The sequence below is a fragment of the Balaenoptera physalus genome (assembly GCF_965194825.1).
Source record: "Balaenoptera physalus genome assembly, chromosome: 12".
In the NCBI taxonomy this organism is placed as follows: Eukaryota; Metazoa; Chordata; class Mammalia; order Artiodactyla; family Balaenopteridae; genus Balaenoptera; species Balaenoptera physalus.
In genome coordinates, this window is record NC_138897.1 from 27798923 (window position 1) to 27819008 (window position 20086).

A 20086-nucleotide genomic window follows, 5' to 3' on the forward strand; every position below is an offset into this window, starting at 1 on the left:
CATCTAGATTGCGAGAGAGCTGGTGTGCCAGGTTAACTAACCTGGAGTGGACATAGTTTACCATTCCATCCTGGTCCTCTTTTGCTAGAAGGGAAAGTTGCCTGTTTAGCTATTAATAAACACAGAGTTAAAAGCTACTCAGGTGGAATCAATAATCTGAAGTCAATTATAATAGTTATGAACAGGTTCATCAGATTTTTGTGTGCAAGCCTGAATTTTGTTCCAATTAACAGGCTTTGGAAAAGCCTTAGGAATTGCCCGATGAAGTCACCTAGTGCTTGCCTGAGCCTGATCATATACCTCGTTTTATTGCACTTTGCTTTACTGTGCTTCACAGATATTGCGTTTTTTACAAATTGAAGGTTCGTGGCATCCCAGTGTAGAGCAAGTCTATCAGAGCCATTTTTCCAACAGTATTTGCTCATTTCCTTGTCTTTGTGTCACATTTTGGTAATTCTTGCAATATGTCAAACTTTTTCATTATTATTATATTTGTTCTGGTGATCTGTGATGAGTGATCTTTGATGGTACAATTGTAATTGTTTTGGTGTGCTACGAACCTATATAAGATAGGTGAGCCAATATAAGATAGTGAACTTAATCAATAAATGTTGTGCATGTTCTGATTGCCCTACCAACCAGCCATTCCCTGTCTCCCTCTCCTGTGGCCTCCCTATTCCCAGAGACACAACAATATTAAAATTAGGCCAGTTAATACCTACAATGGCCTCTTGAGTGGTCAAATGAAAGGAAGTTGCAAATCCCTCACTTTAAGTCAAAAGCTTAAAATGACTAGGCTAAGTTAGGAAGGTATATTGAAAGCCAGGACAGTCTGAAAGCTAGGCCTCTTGCACCAAACAGTTGTGAATGCAAAGAAAAAGTTCTTGAAGGAAATTATTATAAACGTGCTACTCCAGTGAACACACGCATGATAAGAAAGTGAAACAGCCTTATTGCAAATATGGAGAAAGTTTTCATGGTCTGGATAGAAGATCAAACCAGCCACAACATTCCCTTAAGACAAAGGCTAATCCAGAGCAAGCCTTTAACTCTTCAATTCTATGAAGGCTGAGAGAGGTAAGGAAGCTGCAGAAGAAAAGTTTGAAATTAGCAAAGGTTGGTTCATGAGGTTTAAGGAAAGAAGCTGTCTCTATAACATCAGAGTGCAAGGTGAAGTAGCAAGCGCTGATGTAGAAGCTGCAGCAAGTTATCCAGAAGATCTAGCTAAGGTAATGAAGGCAGCTACACTAAACAGATTTTCAGTGTAGGCAAAACAGCCTTATATTGGAAGAAGATGCCATCTAGGACTTTCATAGCTAGAGAGGAGTCAATACCTGGCTTCAAAGCTTTAAAGAACAGCTGAATCTCTTGTTAGGGGCTAATGCAGCCAGTGATTTTAATTTGAAGCCAATTCTCATTCACCATTCTAAAAATCCTAGGGCCCTTAAGTGTTATGTTCAATCTACTTTGTCTGTGCTCTATAAATGGAACAACAAAGCCTGGATGACAGCACGTCGCTTTACAGCATAATTTACTGAATATTTTAAGCCGACTGTTGAGACATACTGCTCAGAAAGAAAGCAAAAAAAGATTCTTTTCAAAATATTACTACTACTCATTGACAATGCACCTGGTCACCCAAGAGCTCTGATGGAGATGTACAGTGAGATTAATGTTGTTTTCATGCCTGCTAACACAACATCCATTCTGCAGCCCATGGATCAAGGAGTCATTTTGACTTTCAAGTCTTATTCTTTAATAAATACATTTTATAAGGCTATAGCTGGCATAGATAGTGATTCCTTTATTAGATCTGGGCAAAGTGAACTGAAAGCCTCTGGAAAGAATTCACCCTTCTGGATGCCACTGAAAATATCTGTGATTCATGAGAAGAGGTCAAAATATCAGCATTAGCAGGAGTTTGAAAGAAGTTGACTCCAGCCCTCATAGATGACTTCGAGGGGTTCAAGACTTCAGTGGAGGAAGTAACTGCAAGTGTGGTGGAAATAGCAAGAGAGCTAGAATTAGAGGTGGAACCTGAAAATGTGACTGAATTGCTGCAATCTCATGCTAAAACTTCAGCAGATGTGAAGTTGCTTCTTATGGATGAGCAAAGAAAGTGGTTTCTTGAAAAGGAATCTACTCCTGGTGAAGATACTGTGAAGATTGTTGAAATGACAATATAAGATTTAGAATATAACTTAAACTTAGCTGATAAAGCAGTAACAGCGTTTGAGAAAAGTGACTCCAATTTTGAAAGAAGTTCTACTGTGGGTAAAATGCTATCAGAGAGCATTGCACACTACAGAGAAATTGTTCATGAAAGGAAGAGTCAATCGATGTGGCCAACTTCACTGTGGTCTTATTTTAAGAAATTGCCGCAGCTGCCCCAGCCTTCAGCACCACCACCCTGACCAGTCAGCAGCCACCAACACCGAAGCAAGACCCTCCACCAGCAAAGGTTATGACTCACTGAAGGCTCAGGTGGTGGTTAACATTTTTTGGCGATAGAGTATTTTTAAATTAAGGTATGTATTTTTTTTTAGATATAATGCAATTGCACATTTAATAGATTACAGTCTAGCATAAGCATAACTTTTATATCCACTGGGAAACCAAAAAATTTATGTGACTCACTTTATTGCAATATTTGCCTTATGGCAGTGGTCTGAAACTGCAATATCCTCAAGGTATTTCTATAGTGAGATAGCAGGATGGCTTCCCAGTTGTGAGTTTAGACACCTTTCAGGATTTTCCCAATTAACAGTTTTCTTTTTTAATAAATTTATTTATTTATTTATTTATTTATTTATTTTTGGCTGCGTTGGGTCTTTGTTGCTGCGCGCGGGCTTTCTCTAGTTGCAGCGAGCGGGGGCTACTCTTCGTTGCAGTGCATGGGCTTCTCATTGCAGTGGAGCAGGGGCTCTAGGCGTGCGGGCTTCAGTAGTTGTGGCTCGTGGGCTCTAGAGCGCAGGCTCAGTAGTCGTGGCACACAGACTTAAGTTGCTCCGCGGCATGCAGGATCTTCCCGGACCAGGGATCGAACCCGTGTCCCCTGCATTGGCAGGCGTTTCTTAACCACTGCGCCACCAGGAAATCCCCAATTAACAGTTTTCATTCAGTGCTGGGCCTGGCCTTCACCACCAAGCATATGAACTAGCTGATATGTCAGAGAAACCAGGTTGATGAGTTTGAATGACTATATTCAATTCCTCCTCAAATCTGTAAGGATCATTGGTTACTTTGGGAAAATCTTTGACTATGGCTCAAAGTTCAGCTTTATTCCAGGGAATATAAGAAATTAAGGATTTAGGAGGGAGGAGATCAAGATGGTGGAGTAGGAGGAGACCAAGCTCAACTCCCGCTATGAACACACCAAAAATACATCTACATGTGGAGCAGTTCTCACTGAAAATAAACTGGAGGCTGGCAGAAAGACACTTATCAACCAAGGCTGTAAAGAAAGATCCACTTGGAAGTCAGGAAGGGAAGAGAATCGATCAGGTCAGGACCTGTGCCCTAGGAGGGGACACAGAAGAGGAGGGGATTACACAGGCTCAGAGATCCTCCTTGGGGAGTGAGCAGTTCAAGTCACATACTGGACACCCTTGCCCTGGGGTCTGACACCAAGGAAAGAACTTCCCTTAACTGGCTTGAAAACCAGTGGGACTAACATGAGGGCTGTAAGAAACCTAGACTCTGCACATAGGCTTGCTTACTCCCAGGGACAAGGCAGAGGAAGCAGAATGACACTTCCCAGGACTCCAGCCTGTTTCCCACACCGAGCACCCACTCCACCCCTCTAGCTCCAGTGCAGCTCCACTAGGGTGAAGACTGTCATTGCCGAGGAAAGTGTGCAATTTTGTGGGGGACAGAGCCAGCTTGGACCTGGCACTTCATCTGAATAGGGTGAGCGTGACCATTACTGGCACTCGCAGAGATGGTGGATCAAGAGCACACTGGAGCTCTGACCGATGTACCAGGACCAGCCAGTGCATGCCCTGGCCCACACTGGGTGCCCACTCTGACCTCTCTTGCTCCAACACTACTCCCCTCTTGGACAAAGGTGCTAATGCTAGGAGGGGGGAGAACCCACTTAGAAGGAACAGAACCAGTTTGCACCTGACCCTCAGGACTTCTGCCTCAGCACCCTGACACCTGACCCCAACCCCAAGAGGGTGGTATTGGCCACTGAGCATAGCAGAAGCCCTGGCTCATAACTGGCTCTGGCTCTAGCCTCTGCATCTCCAGCCCCACTTCTCACCAAGGCGATAGCTGCCAGCACACCCCCGGGGACGACATGACTTGTGCTGACTTCAGATCCAGCTCTCTCCCAAAAGCCATTGGGCACACACGGACTGCATAGGATTGCTCCCACACAAGGACACCCCTTCAAGACTGGGATAGGTAACTGTTTTACCCAATTTCATAGAGACAGAGAAAGTTAAGCAAAATGCGAAGACAGAGGAATGTGTTTCAAATGAAAGAACAAGAAAGAAACTCTGAAAAAACAACTAATAAAACAGAGGTAAATAATTTACCAGATGAAGAGTTCAAAGCATTAGTAATAAGAATGCTAACTGAACTAAGGGGAAAAAATGAATGAACACAGTGAGAATTTTAACAAGGAACTAGAAAATATAAAAATAGAACCAATTAGAGCTGAAGAATACAATAACAAATGAAAAACACACTAGAAGGAATGAACAGCAGACGAGGTGATACAGAAGAATGCAGAAGTGATTTGGAAGATAGAGTAATGGAAATCATCCAATGAAAACAGCAAAAAGAAAATCAAATTTTAAAAAATGGGAAAAGTTTAAGGGACCTCTGAGAGAACATCAAGCACACTAACACTCACATTATAAAGATTCCAGAAGGAGAAGGGAGAGAAAAATGTCAAAAATGTATTTAATGAGAGTATGGCTGAAAACTTACTGAACCTGATAAATGAAACAGATATCCAGATACAGGAAACCCTGAAAGTCCCAAACGAGATGAACCCAAAGAGACCCACAGCAAAACATATAATAACAATGGCAAAAGTAAAAGGTAAAGAGAGAATTCTAAAGGCAGCAAGAGAAAAACAGAGTCACATATTGTAAATCAACTATACTTTAATTAAAAAAAAAAAAGTACCAGACACTGGGGAAAAAAAGAGTCACATACAAAGGAACCCCCATAAGGCTATCAGCTGATTTTTCTGCAGACACTTTGTAGACCAGAAGGGAGTGGCATGATATATCTGAAATGCTGAAAGGGAAAAACCTACAACATAGGACACTCTACCAAGCAAGATTATCATTCTTGCTGGAGAGATAAAGAACTTCTCAGACAAACAAAAATTAAAAGTTCATAAATACTAAACTGGCCCTAAAAGAAATGTTAAAGGGTCTTCTCTAAGTGGAAAAGAAAAGACTGCGGAGACTTCAAGATGGCGGTGGAGTAAGACGTGGAGATCACCTTCCTCCCCACAAATACATCAGAAATACATCTACATGTGGAACAACTCCTACAGAACACCTACTGAACACTGGCAGACCTCCCAAACACCTACAGAACACCTACTGAACACTCAGACCTCCCAAAAGGCAAGAAACTCCCCACGTACCTGGGTAGGGCAAAAGAAAAAAGAAAAAACAGAGACAAAAGAATAGGGACAGGACCTGCACCAGTGGGAGGGAGCTGTGAAGGAGGAAAGGTTTCCACACACTAGGAAGCCCCTTCGCGGGCGGAGACTGCGGGTGGTGGACGGGGAAGCTTCGGAGTCACGGAGGAGAGCGCAGCAACAGGGGTGCTAAGGGCAAAGCGGAGAGATTCCTGCACAGAGGAGCGGTGCCGATCAGCGCTCATCAGCCTGAGAGGCTTGTCAGCTCACCTGCCAGGGCGGGCGGGGGCTGGGAGCTGAGGCTCGGGCTTCGGAGGTCGGATCCCAGGGAGACGACTGGGGTTGGCTGCGTGAACACAGCCTGAAGGGTCTAGTGTGCCACAGCTATAGCCGAGAGGGAGTCCAGGAAAAAGTCTGGACCTACCTAAGAGGCAAGAGACCATTGTTTCAGGGTGCGCGAGGAGAGGGGATTCAGAGCACCACCTAAACAATCTCTAGAGACGGGCGTGAGCCACGGCTATCAGCGCAGACACCAGAGACAGGCATGAAATGCTAAGGCTGCTGCTGCAGCCACCAAGAAGCCTGTGTGCAAGCACAGGTCACTATCCACACGCCCCCTCCTGGGAGCCCGTGCAGCCCGCCACTGCCAGGGTCCCATGATCCAGGGACAACTTCCCCGGGAGAACACACGGCGCGCCTCAGGCTGTTGCAACGTCACACTGGCCTCTGCCGCCGCAGGCTTGCTCCGCATTCCATACCCCTTCCTCACCCCGGCCTGAGTGAGCCAGAACCCCCTAATCAGCTGCTACTTTAACCCCGTCCTATCTGAGCAAAGAACAGACGCCCTCAGGCGACCTACACGCAGAGGCGGGACCAAATCCAAAGCTGAACCCCAGGAGCTGTGCGAACAAAGAAGAGAAAGGGAAATCTCTCCCAGCAGCCTCAGAAGCAGCGGATTAAAGCTCCACAATCAACCTGATGTACCCTGCCACTGTGGAATATCTGAATAGAAAATGAATCATCCCAAATTGAGGAGGTGGACTTTGGGAGCAACTGTAGACTTGGGGTTTGCTTTCTGCAAATAATTTGTTTCTGGTTTTACGTTCACCTTAGTTTAGTATTTAGAATTTATTATCATTGGAAGATTTGTTTATTGATTTGGTTGCTCTCTTACTTTTTTTATATATATATAGACATATATATTTTTCCTTTTTCTCTTTTTGTGAGTGTCTATGTGTATGCTTCTTTGTGTGAATTTGTCTGAATAGCTTTGCTTTTAAGCTTTGTCCTAGGGTTCTGTCTGTCCGTTTTTTTTTTTTTTTAGTATAGTTTTTAGCACTTGTTATCACTGGTGGATTTGTTTTTTGGTTTGGTTGCTCTCTTCTTTCTTTCTTTTTTTTTAATTACTTTTTAACTTTTAAATTATTAATAATTTTTTTATTTTAATAACTTTATTTTATTTTATTTTTCTTTCTTTCTTTTTTTTCTCCCTTTTCTTCTGAACTGTGTGGCTTACAGGGTCTTGGTGCTCCAGCTGGGTGTCAGGCCTCTGCCTCTGAGGTGGGAGAGCTGAGTTCAGGACATTGGTCCACCAGAGACCTCCTGGCTCCATGTAATATCAAACAAACAGTGAAAGTGCTCCCAGAGATCTCCATCTCAATGCTAACACCCAGCTCCACTCAACGACCAGCAAGCTACAGTGCTAGACACCCTATACCAAACAACTAGCAAGACATGAACACAACCCCACCCATTAGCAGAGAGGCTGCCTAAAATCATAATAAGGTCACAGACACCCCAAAACACACCACCAGACGTGGACAAGCCCACCATTTACATTTAAGGTAGTTATCGATCATGGAGCTGGGAGGCCTCTGGTGGACCAATGTCCTGAACTTGGTTCTCCCACCTCAGAGGCACAGCCATCATGCCTGGGTGGAGCACCAAGAGCCTGTCATCCTCACGGCTCAGAATAAGAGGGAGAAAAAATAAGAAAGAACGAAAAAGGTAAAATAAAATAAAATAAAATAATTTAAAAAAATAATTATTAAAAAAAATTTTTAAGTAATAAAAATAAAAGAAAGAAAGAAAGAAGAGAGCAACCAAACCAAAAAACAAATCCACCAATGATAACAAGCGCTAAAAACTATACTAAAAAAAGGGGAAAAAATTTTTAAAATGGGCAGACAGAACTCTAGGACAAATGGTAAAAGCAAAGCTGTACAAACAAAATCACACACAGAAGCATACACATACACACTAACAAAAAGAGAAAAAGGGAAATATATATATATATCATTGCTCCCAAAGTCCACCTCCTCAAGTGTCCATCGACAGGTGAATGGATAAAGAAGATGTGGCACATATATACAATGGAATATTACTCAGCCATAAAAAGAAACGAAATTGAATTATTTGTAGTGAGGTGGATGGACCTAGGGTCTGTCATAAAGAGTGAAGTAAGTCAGAAAGAGAAAAACAAATACCATATGCTAACACATACATATGGAATCTAAAAAAAAAAAAATGGTCATGAAGAACCTAGGGGCAAGACGGGAATAAAGATGCAGACCTACTAGAGAATGGACTTAAGGACACTGGGAGGGGGAAGGGTAAGCTGGGACAAAGTGAGAGTGGCATGGACATGTATACACTACCAAACATAAAATAGATAGCTAGTCGGAAGCAGCCACATAGCACAGGGAGATCAGCTTGGTGCTTTGTGACCACCTAGAGGGGTGGAATAGGCAGTGTGGGAGGGAGGGAGATGCAAGAGGGAAGAGATATGGGGATATATGTATATGTATAACTGATTCACTTTGTTATACAGCAGAAACTAACACACCATTGTAAAGCAATTACACTCCAATAAAGATGTTTTTAAAAATGTAAATGGATTAAATGCTCCAACCAAAAGACAGAGACTGGCTGAATGGATACAAAAACAAGACCTGTATATATGCTGTCTCCAAGAGACCCACTTCAGATCTAGGGACACATACAGACTAAAAGTGAGGGGATAGAAAAAGATATTCTATGCAAATGGAAATCAAAAGAAAGCTGGAGAAACAATTCTCATATCAGACAAAATAGATTTTAAAATAAAGACAATTATAAGAGACAAAGAAGGACACTACATAATGATCAAGGGATCAATCAAGAAGAACACATAACAACTGTAAATATTTATGCACCTGACATAGGAGCACCTCAGTACATAAAGCAAATGCTAACAGCCATAAAAGGGGAAATCGACAGTAACACAGTCATAGTAGGGGACTTTAACACCCCACTTTCACCAATGGGCAGATCATCCAAAATGAAAATAAATAAGGAAACACAAGCTTTAAATAATACATTAAAAAAGATGGACTTAATTAATATTTGTAGAAATTCCATCTAAAAACAACAGAATACACTTTCTTCTCAAGTGCTCATGGAACATTCTCTAGGATAGATCATATCTTGGGTCACAAATCAAGCCTTGGTAAATTTAAGAAAATTGAGAGCAGAAGCAAGAAGAACTACAATCCTGCAGCCTGTGGAACAAAAACCACATTCACAGAAAGATAGACAAGATGAAAAGGCAGAGGGCTATGTAGCAGATGAAGGAAGAAGATAAAACCCCAGAAAAACAACTAAATGAAATGGAGATAGGCAATCTTCCAGAAAAAAAATTCAGAATAATGATAGTGAAGATGATCCAGGACCTCAGAAAAAGGATAGAGGCAAAGATCGAGAAGATGCAAGAAATGTTTAACAAAGACCTAGAAGAATTAAAGAATAAGCAAACAGATATGAACAATACAATAATTGAAATGAAAAATACACTGGAAGGAATCAACAGCAGAATAACTGAGGCAGAAGAACGGATAACTGACCTGGAAGACAGAATGGTGGAATTCACTGCTGTGGAACAGAATAATGAAAAAAGAACGAAAAGAAATGAACACAGACAAAGAGACCTCTGGGACAACATTAAGTGCAACAACATTTGCATTATAGGGGTCCCAGAAGGAGAAGAGAGACAGAAAGGACCAGAGAAAATATTTGAAGAGATTATAGTCGAAAATTTCCCTAACATGGGAAAAGAAATAGCCACCCAGGTCCAGGAAGCACATAGAGTCCCATACAGGATAAACCCAAGGAGAAACACACCAAGACACATAATAATCAAACTGGCAAAAAATAAAGACAAAGAAAAATGATTGAAAGCAGCAAGGGAAAAACGACAAATAACATACAAGGGAACTCCCATAAGGTTAACAGTTGATTTCTCAGCAGAAACTACACAGGCCAGAAGGGAGTGGCATGATATACTTAAAGTGATGAAAGGGAAGAACCTACAACCAAGATTACTCTATCCATCTAGGATCTCATTCAGATTCGATGGAGAAACCAAAAGCTTTACAGACAAGCAAAAGCTAAGAGAAGTTAGGACCACCAAACCAGCTCTACAACAAATGCTAAAAGAACTTCTCTACGTGGGAAACACAAGAGAAGAAAAGGACCTACAAAAACAAACCCAAAACAATTAAGAAAATGGTCATAGGAACATACATATCGATAATTACCTGGAACATGAATGGATTAAATGCTCCAACCAAAAGACACAGGCTTGCTAAATAGATACAAAAACAAGACCCACATATATGCTGTCTACAAGAGACCCACTTCAGACCTAGGGACACATACAGACTGAAAGTGAGGGGATGGAAAAAGATATTCCATGCAAATGGAAATCAAAAGAAAGCTGGAGTAGCTATACTCATATCAGATAAAATAGACTTTAAAATAAAGAATGTTACAAGAGACAAGGAAGGACACTACAAAATGATCAAGGGATCAATCCAAGAAGAAGATATAACAATTATAAACATATATGCACCCGACGTAGGAGTACCTCAACACATAAGGCAACTGCTAACATCTCTAAAAGAGGAAATCAACAGTAACACAATAATAGTGGGGAACTTTGACACCTCACTTACACCAATGATCATGACGGATCATATAAAACAGAAAATTAATAAGGAGACACAAGTTTAAATGACACAATAGACCAGATAGATTTAATTGATATTTATAGGACATTCCATCCAAAAACAGCAGATTACACTTTCTTCTCAAGTGCTCACAGAACATTCTCCAGGATAGATCACACCTTGGGTCACAAATCAAGCCTCAGTAAATTTAAGAAAATTGAAATCATATCAAGCATCTTTTCTGACCACAATGCTATGAGATTAGAAATCAATTAGAGGGAAAATAATGTAAAAAACACAAACACATGGATGGTAAACAATACGTTACTAAATAACCAAGAGATCACTGAAGAAATCAAAGAGGAAATCAAAAAATACCTAGAGACAAATGACAATGAAAACACGATGATCGAAAACCTATGGGATGCAGCAAAAGCAGTTCTAAGAGGGAAGTTTATAGCTATACAAGTTTACCTCAAGAAACAAGAAAAATCTCAAGTAAACAATCTAACCTTACACCTAAAGGAACTGGAGAAAGAAGAACAAACAAAACCCAAAGTTAGCAGAAGGAAAGAAATCATAAAGATCAAAGCAGAAATAAATGAAATAGAAACAAAGAAAACAAAAGCTAAGATCAATAAAACTAAAAACTGGTTCTTTGAAAAGATAAACAAAATTGATAAACCATTAGCCAGACTCACCAAGAAAGAGGGAGAGGACTCAGATCACTAAAATTAGAAATGAAAAAGGAGAAGTTACAACAGACACCGCAGAAATACAAAGCATCCTAAGAGACTACTACAAGCAACTCTATGCCAATAAAATGGACAACCTGGAAGAAATGGACAAATTCTTAGAAAGGTATAACCTTCCAAGATGGAACCAGGAAGAAATAGAAAATATAAACAGACCAATCACAAGTAAGGAAATTGAAACTGTGATTAAAAATCTTCTAGCAAACAAAAGTCCAGGACCAGATGGCTTCACAGGTGAATTCTATCAAGCATTTAGACAAGAACTAACACCCATCCTTCTCAAACTCTTCCAAAAAATTGCAGGGGAAGGAAAACTCCTAAACTCATTCTATGAGGCCAGCATCACCCTGATACCAAAACCAGACAAAGATACTACAAAGAAAGAAAAGTACAGACCAATATCACTGATGAATATAGATGCAAAAATCCTCAACAAAATACTAGCAAACAGAATCCAACAGCACATTAAAAGGATCATACACCATGATCAAGTGGGATTTATCCCAGGGATGCAAGGATTCTTCAATATATGCAAATCAATCAATGTAATACACCATATTAACAAATTGAAGAATAAAAACCATATGATCATCTCAATAGATGCAGAAAAAGCTTTTGACAAAATTCAACACCCATTTATGATAAAAACTCTCCAGAAAGTGGGCATAGAGGGAACCTACCTCAACATAATAAAGGCCAGATACGACAAACCCACAGCAAACATCATTCTCAATGGTGAAAAACTGAAAACATTTCCTCTAAGATCAGGAATGAGACAAGGTTGCCCACTCTCACCACTATTATTCAACATAGTTTTGGAAGTCCTAGCCACAGCAATCAGAGAAGAAAAAGAAATAAAAGGAATACAAATTGGAAAAGAAGACGTAAAACTGTCACTGTTTGCAGATGACTTGATACTATACATAGAGAATCCTAAAGATGTCACCAGAAAACTACTAGAGCTACTCAATGAATTTGGTAAAGTTTCAGTATACAAAATTAATGCACAGAAATCTCTTGCATTCCTATACACTAATGATGAAAAATATGAATGAGAAATTAAGAAAACACTCCCATTTACCATTGCAACAAAAAGAATAAAATACCTAGGAATAAACCTACCTAGGGAGACAAAAGACCTGTATGCAGAAAACTATAAGATACTGATGAAAGAAATTAAAGATGATACCAACAGATGGAGAGATATACCATATTCTTGGATTGGAAGAATCAATATTGTGAAAATGACTATACTACCCAAAGCAATCTACAGATTCAATGCAATCCCTATCAAATTACCAATGGCATTTTCTTACAGAACTAGAACAAAAAATCTTAAAATTTGTATGGAGACACAAAAGACCCCGAATAGCCAAAGCAGTCTTGAGGGAAAAAAGCAGAGCTGGAGGAATCAGACTCCCTGACTTCAGACTATACTACAAAGCTACAGTAATCAAGACAATATGGTACTGGCACAAAAATGGAAATATAGATCAATGGAACCAGATAGAAAGCCCAGAGATAAACCCACGCACCTATGGTCAACTAATCTATGACAAAGGAGGCAAGGATATACACTGGAGAAAAGACAGTCTCTTCAATAAGTGGTGCTGGGAAAACTGGACATGTAAAAGAATGTAAAAGAATGAAATTAGAACACTCCCTAACACCATACACAAAAATAAACTCAAAATGAATTAGAGACCTAAATGTAAGACCGGGCAGTATAAAACTCTTAGAGGAAAACATAGGAAGAACACTCTTTGACATAAATCACAGCAAGATCTTTTTTGATCCACCTCCTAGAGTAATGGAAATAAAAACAAAAATAAACAAATGGGACCTAATGAAACTTTAAAGCTTTCACACAGCAAAGGAAACCATAAAAAAGACAAAAAGACAACCCTCAGAATGGGAGAAAATATTTGCAAACGAATCAACGGACAAAGGATTAATCTCCAAAATATATAAACAGCCCATTCAGCTCAATATTAAAATAACAAACAACCCAATCCAAAAATGCGCAGAAGACCTAAATAGACATTTCTCCAAAGAAGACATACAGATGGCCAAGAAGCACATGAAAAGCTGCTCAACATCACTAATTATTAGAGAAATGCAAATCAAAACTACAATGAGGTATCACCTCACACCAGTTAGAATGGGCATCATCAGAAAATCTACAAACAGCAAATGCTGTAGGGGGTGTGGAGGAAAGGGAACCCTCTTGCACTGTTGGTGGGAATATAAATTGATACAGCCACTATGGAGAACAGTATGGAGATTCCTTAAAAAACTAAAAATAGAATTACCATATGACCCAGCAATCCCACTACTGGGCACATACCCTGAGAAAATCATAATTCAAAATGAGTCATGTACCACAATGCTCACAGCAGCTCTATTTACAAAAGCCAGGACAATGAAGCAACCTAAGTGTTCATTGACAGATGAATGGGTAAAGAAGATGTGGCACATGTGGACAATGGAATATTACTCCACCATAAAAAGAAACGAAATTGAGTTATTTGCAGTGAGGTGGGTGGACCTAGAGTCTGTCATACAGAGTGAAGTAAGTCAGAAAGAGAAAAACAAATAACATATGCTAACACATATATATGTGGAATCTAAAAAAAAAAAAAAAAAAGTTCTGAAGAACCTATGGGCAGGACAGGAATAAAGACACAGACGTAGAGAATGGACCTGAGGACATGAGGAGGGGGAAGGGTAAGCTGTGACGAAGTGAGAGAGTGGCATGGACATATATACACTACCAAATGTAAAATCGATAGCTAGTGGGAAGCAGCCACATAGCACAGGGAGATGAGCTCGGTGCTTTGTGACCACCTAGAGGAGTGGGATAGGGAGGGTAAGAGGGAGACGTGGGAGGGAGACCCAAGAGGGAGGAGGTATGGGGATATATGTGTATGTTGTATGTATAGCTGATTCACTTTGTCATAAAGTAGAAACTAGCACACCATTGTAGAGCAATTATAGTCCAATAATGATGTTAAAAAAAAAAAGCTGCAACAAGAAGTAAGAACTTCTAGGAAAGGAAAAATCCCACTAGTAAAGGCAAATAAATACTATAACTATAATAGCTAAAAGATAGACATGAAGATATAAAATATGACATCAAAAACACAAAATATGGGGGAGGGGAGTAAAAAAAATGTAGATCTTTTAGGCAGTATTTGAACTTAAATGACTACCAGTTTAAAACAAAGTAGATATAGTTATGGGTCAACATATCCAAACCGCAAGATAACCACAAATCAAAAACCTACAATAGATACACAAAAAACTAGAGAGAAAGGAACACAAGCAAATCATCAAACCAAAAGGGAAGAAACTAAAAGAAGAAGAAAAGAACAAAGAACTACAAGAAAACAGAAAACAAGTAACAAAATGACATAGCTATCAATAATCACTTTAAATGTCAATGGATTAAATGCACCAATCAAAAGACATAGGGTGGCTGGTTGGATTAAAAACAACAAGACCCATCTATACTGCTACTTACAAAAGACTCATTTGCAGAGAGGCAATTTTAGGCTTATGATAATGTTTGGAAGCCTCAAAGTACCAACCTAAATACACATTCTGTTCAGTTCTAGAAATTTTAGCACTATTGTATACCAATTTGGTTTTAAAAAAATTCAGTTTGGGCATTTCAGAAGTTCCATTTGGCCATTGATATTCTAAATTGCCTTTGGTCAGGTAGATCCATTTAGTTAGAAATGTGTATGAGGAAGGACTGAGGTTTTTACACATAAAATTGACCAGATTCCCTGTAGGAGGGGTGCCCTCAAAATATTTAGATAACTGGGATCCTATTTCTCAGAGGTTTTTCTATAGAGTAAAAGAATAATTTTTAAACAGCTTAAAAAACTCAACCATCTTACATTTTAAACAACTCAATTCAATAGCTTAAACAGTTCAAATATCTCAAACAGCTTGCAAAGGAACTGCAGGCCTAATACTAGCCAGTTCTAAGGGAACAGGTTGGTCCTGGAGGAGCCAGGCCAAAGGCTTCTCAGCCCACTTCTCATAGAACAAGCCCTACTCCAAAGGAATGGGTCAAAGGCTGAAACAGCACAGTTGCAATGAAACAGCCCCTGTTCCAAAGGGAACAGGTTGAAACCTAACCAGTTTCAGTTGAAAGAGTCTGATCTCAAAATCTGACCAAGGTGGCAAATGAGTACTCGTATACAGAACAAGGCCTTAACCAGAAAGGACAAAACCTTAAAATAGATCCCAGATAAAGCCTGGAAAGCTTCAAATGCAAAGAGAGTATGAGCTCAGATCCAGGAAAAAGACATACCTTCAAACTCCAGGGTTGACAAGAAAAGCAGTGGGCACAATGGGCTCAATTGTGGGTATCTCACCTGTTTGCTCACCAGCCCCAGACCTGTCGGGGCTCTTCTCTGGATCCCTGTACGAGCCACCAAAATGTTGACCTAAAACAAATAGACTGCCAGTTATTTCTCTAGCAAAATGGGTTTTTTGGGATCAGCAGAGAATTGCAATTCGGAGTCTGCAACCCTGGCAAACTACATGCAAGTCCCCACACAGCAAGGGAGGAGAACTCTTGGAAAAGGCAGTTGGGAGAGCTGTAGTAAACAAAGAGTTCAGGACTTTTCATTGACTGAGTTGTTGCCAGGAAAGAAGTGGAGTCTTTCTTTTTCCTGCTGGACGCTGCCATCATCATAGGGAGTGAGAGCTCCCCCTTCTGGTCTCCAGACTCTATTTAATTGACATTTTTGTTTATTAATTTTGTTTACAGAGGGCAGCAATTAGCCTCCTTTACAGATGGGGAAACAAAGGCTAAGAGAAGTTAGGATGATGATATCCTTAATCTGCTGATCTACCACCAGGAGGGTATCATCCTAAACTCTGCCCTCACCCAGACTCCCAAGAAATAGATTCAGCCCAGAGAGCCTAGGACAATTCTCATGAGACAGAAATCAAGAGCAGCAATGAGAATTCCCTGTATGTTGTTTAGGACTAGTCATGCAAATTTTAGGCATGACCAGTGTTGGGGGGTAGAAAGAAGAAGTCCTAAGCTGGTTTTTTTGGAGTTTTAAGTTCCATTTCTGGCTCTGACAAGAAAACGTGTGGCCTTGAACAAGTCACTCTTTTAGCTTCAGTTTTTTCCTGCTCCTTAAAACAATATTGTAATCCCTTGAGAAGTTCATTTTTTCCAACCAGATTTTTGAGATAAGGCAGTTGTATATTTTTCTGTTGGACATTTAAATCCACTGCTTTTCTGTTCAGTTCTCTTAGATATAAGAGTATGTCAACCACTATATTTTTCTCCAGAAGAGCACATGGAGGATCTGTGGGGTTGGGCAGAGAGAACCAATATTTTTATACTCTACCTTCTTAGACAGGACCCACAAGAAAGTGTTTCTCCTTAATTAAGCACGATGATCAACTGTGGAAAGGCCAGTGGGGCTCTCCTTGTAAAGATGAAATACAGCCATGGGCAGAAAACAACGCAGGTAATTCCAGCCAGGAAGGTCTAGTCTGGAAAATTTTCAAAGGGCTACAGATTGCATAACCGAACATCTACTACCCCAGGGCAGTGTCTCCCAAGCTATTGAGGAAGATGAACCAGGAGAAGGTTTTCCAACCTGTTTCAGTTAGTAACTGCAAGTAACAAGAGACCTAAAGATAGTGGCTTAAATGAACAAGGAATTTTTCTTTTCTTACACATAAAAATTCAAAGAGAAGCAGTTGGGAATGATATAGCAGCCCCAGTGAATTCAGGGACCTAGGCTCTTTCAACCTGACCACTCTGGCAATCTTACAAGTGGCTTCCATCCTAAAGGTTGCCCATGGTTCCAAGATGACTTGGAGCTGGATCTCCAGACATCACATCCACATTCCAAGCAGAATGAATGGAAGGGTAAGGGCCAAAAAGGTGCTCCTCCCAGTTGAGTCAGACCCTTTAAAAGAAATTTCCCAACATCTTATATATCGTGACCACCCCTAGCTGCAAGGAGAATGGAAACTGGCTGCGCAACTAGAACTCTATGCCACACTACCTGAGCAAGTTTTTATGCTGTTTAATCTGGTTTGTTTTGGAAATGAGTGCCTTCTAGAACTTTCATTTACTAGGTTACATATATAAATAATATTTTATTGTCTTCCCTAAATTCCTACTTTCCGTGAGACCTTGCTTTTGCCAACCTCATTTTTGCTGTGATAAGCTTTTCTTATCTATGATAAGCTTTTCAGGAATCTAACCCCTGTACTTGGCTAGCCATTATTGTTCTCACTCCACTTCACATGGGAGTGCTAGGTGCAACTAAGATAATTGCTCAACAGGGCTTTTAGATCTGGCAACAATGCTCTCTTTGATCTTCTCTTGGGAGTTACCAGCTCCCTCAGTCCTTGGAGGGTAGATACTTGCCAGTCTGAAAAGCTCTGTTGTACTTTGTCTCAGAGGCAGGGAGCTGAGATCAGTGCCTCCAGAGGTCATTTCCAAGTGTCCGAGCCCACCCTGGTCCACCTGGCCCGTGATGAGGCTGGGCTCCCATGATCTCTTGCAGTTATTCCCTACTGTGTGTCAGTCACCACGGGGAAGCACAAGGATGCAGCCACCGACAGCCGGGCCTTCATCTTCCTCATCGGAGAGGATGACGAGCGCAGTAACCGCATCTGGCTGGACTATCCCCGAGGGAAGAAGGGCTTCAGCTGCGGCTCCGTGGAGGAGTTCTATGTGGCAGGCTTGGATGTGGGCGTTATCAAGAAAATAGAGGTGCTGGGCCCTAGGGCCTCGGGATGGTGACCACCCCTAGGGAAGGAAGGAAGGAGCTGACCAATACACAGGTGGGAGGGTGAGTGGGCCCGACCTGAGCCCCACTCAGAACAGGCAGCAGAGGAAGAGCTCCTGGCCCCTGCCATCAACTAGCTGGGTGACCTTTGTTGCATCAGCTGCCCCTCCAGGTCCGTTTTCCACCCACTCAATGGGGATGCCTGTGTATTAGTTTTTTATTGCTGTGTAACAAATTACTACAAACTTAATAACTTAAGGCCACACAAATGTATTATCTCACAGTGTCCTGAGTCAGAAGTCCAGGTCTGAGTTAGCTGGACCCTCTTCTCAAGGTCTCACTGGGCTGAAATCAAGTTGCTGCCACAGCTGGGGTCTCATCTGAGACTTGGGGTCCTGTCCCAAGCTCAACGGTTGTTGGAAGAATCTGTTTCCTTGTAGTTGTAGGACCGAGGCCAGAGGCTGCCTGCATTCCCTGCCATGTGACCCTCTCCAAAACAAGGCAGCTTGTTTCTTCAAAGCCATTCAGAGAAGATCTCTTCTGCTTCAGATCTCTCTGACTTCTTCCGTCTCTGACATCTAGACCCTCTTTTAAAGGGTTCACCTAATGAGGTCAGGCCCACCTAGAATAATCTTTTGATTAATTCAAAGTCATCTGATTAGAGACTTTAATTACATCTGCAAGATCTCTCCACCTTCACAGGAGGGACTCTGGTCAGTGAGTGCGAAGCACATTGGAAGACAGCGCTGAGGGAGGAGGCAGAAGAATGGGGAAGCGGACGCTGAGCAGGGAGGGCTTCTTTCCCAGTTGTGCCCTGTCCTCATGGCCCCTGTGTGTCCCCTCCTAGCTGGGCCACGACGGGGCCTCCCCTGAGAGCTGCTGGCTGGTGGAGGAGCTATGCTTGGCTGTGCCCACCCAGGGCACCAAGTACACATTGCGCTGCAATTGCTGGCTCGCCAAGGACCGAGGAGATGGAGTCACCTCCCGAGTCTTTGACCTCCTGGATGCCATGGTGGTGAACATCGGGGTGAAGGTATAGAGGGCACCTGTGTGTGTGCATTGTGTGGCTAAGGGCAGTGCAGGCTGAGGTGGGCGAGAAGCAGGGGAAATGGAAATGAGAGAAGCAGCAGACTCACCCCTGGGGCATTGGCAGGGGCTGCAGCCCTATATACCAGCCAGACCCACTTTGCTAGGAGCCAAGAGAATCAAGTCTCTTCCTGTCTGCAGCTGTGTGACCTTGCACAAGTCATCTGGCCTCTCCGGACCTTGGTTTTCTCGTACAGCACATGGAAATAATGCTTCCTATCCTGTTCCATGTAAGATCTTGATGAGAACTAATGAGACCATGAACAGTCCAGAAAAGCTTTGCATGCTCTACACAGACATGCAGAGTCATTATTCTCCGAAAGATGCTCCAACAACACCAGTAGGCCAGTCATGAGGACAGATGGCATTTGGGAGACTGTGAGCCTCTGGGTCTCATAGTGTAGTGAGTGCTGTCTGCACAAGACCCCCTTAAGGGGAAAAAGCTGGAAGGCAGGTGCTCTAAGCTCCTGTTCCATCTCCACCTCTAACTAGCCAAATGACCTGGGACAGGTTGTATAAAGTCACAGGTTGGTGTCAGGCAGGAAGCAGGATGCCTGGGTGCTGGGGCCCAAGGAAACGTGGCCAGCTGGTGGCGCAGAGGCCTCTGTGTCACATGACCCTGCAGGTTCCCTTTCTCTCTGAAAAGCTGTGGGGTAAACAGAAGGTCCCAGCCCTCATCTCTCTTCCTGAATCCAAACCAATGCGCTACTAGATTTAGGTCAGAAGCCGTCACACAAAGGTAAGGAGAAATCGCTCTGGGCCTGAGCATGCCCTGCCTATATAGTATATGGAAACAGAACGAAGGGCTAAGTTATGGGCTCTAAAACTCTTGCCAGGCAGGAGTGTGCATGCCTGCCCATCCCCTGCTTG

General features: G+C 41.7%; 1 protein-coding gene across 1 annotated transcript in view; it reads left to right on the plus strand.

Annotated features, from left to right (window-relative positions):
• The window catches only part of LOXHD1 (lipoxygenase homology PLAT domains 1), a 226254-nt gene that overhangs the window by 164731 nt on the left and 41437 nt on the right, over nucleotides 1-20086 (plus strand). Inside the window, exons 32-33 of the mRNA XM_082416684.1 lie at nucleotides 17906-18114; nucleotides 18978-19163. Coding sequence (XP_082272810.1) covers nucleotides 17906-18114; nucleotides 18978-19163 — 395 coding nt within the window. The remainder of the gene's footprint in view (nucleotides 1-17905; nucleotides 18115-18977; nucleotides 19164-20086) is intronic.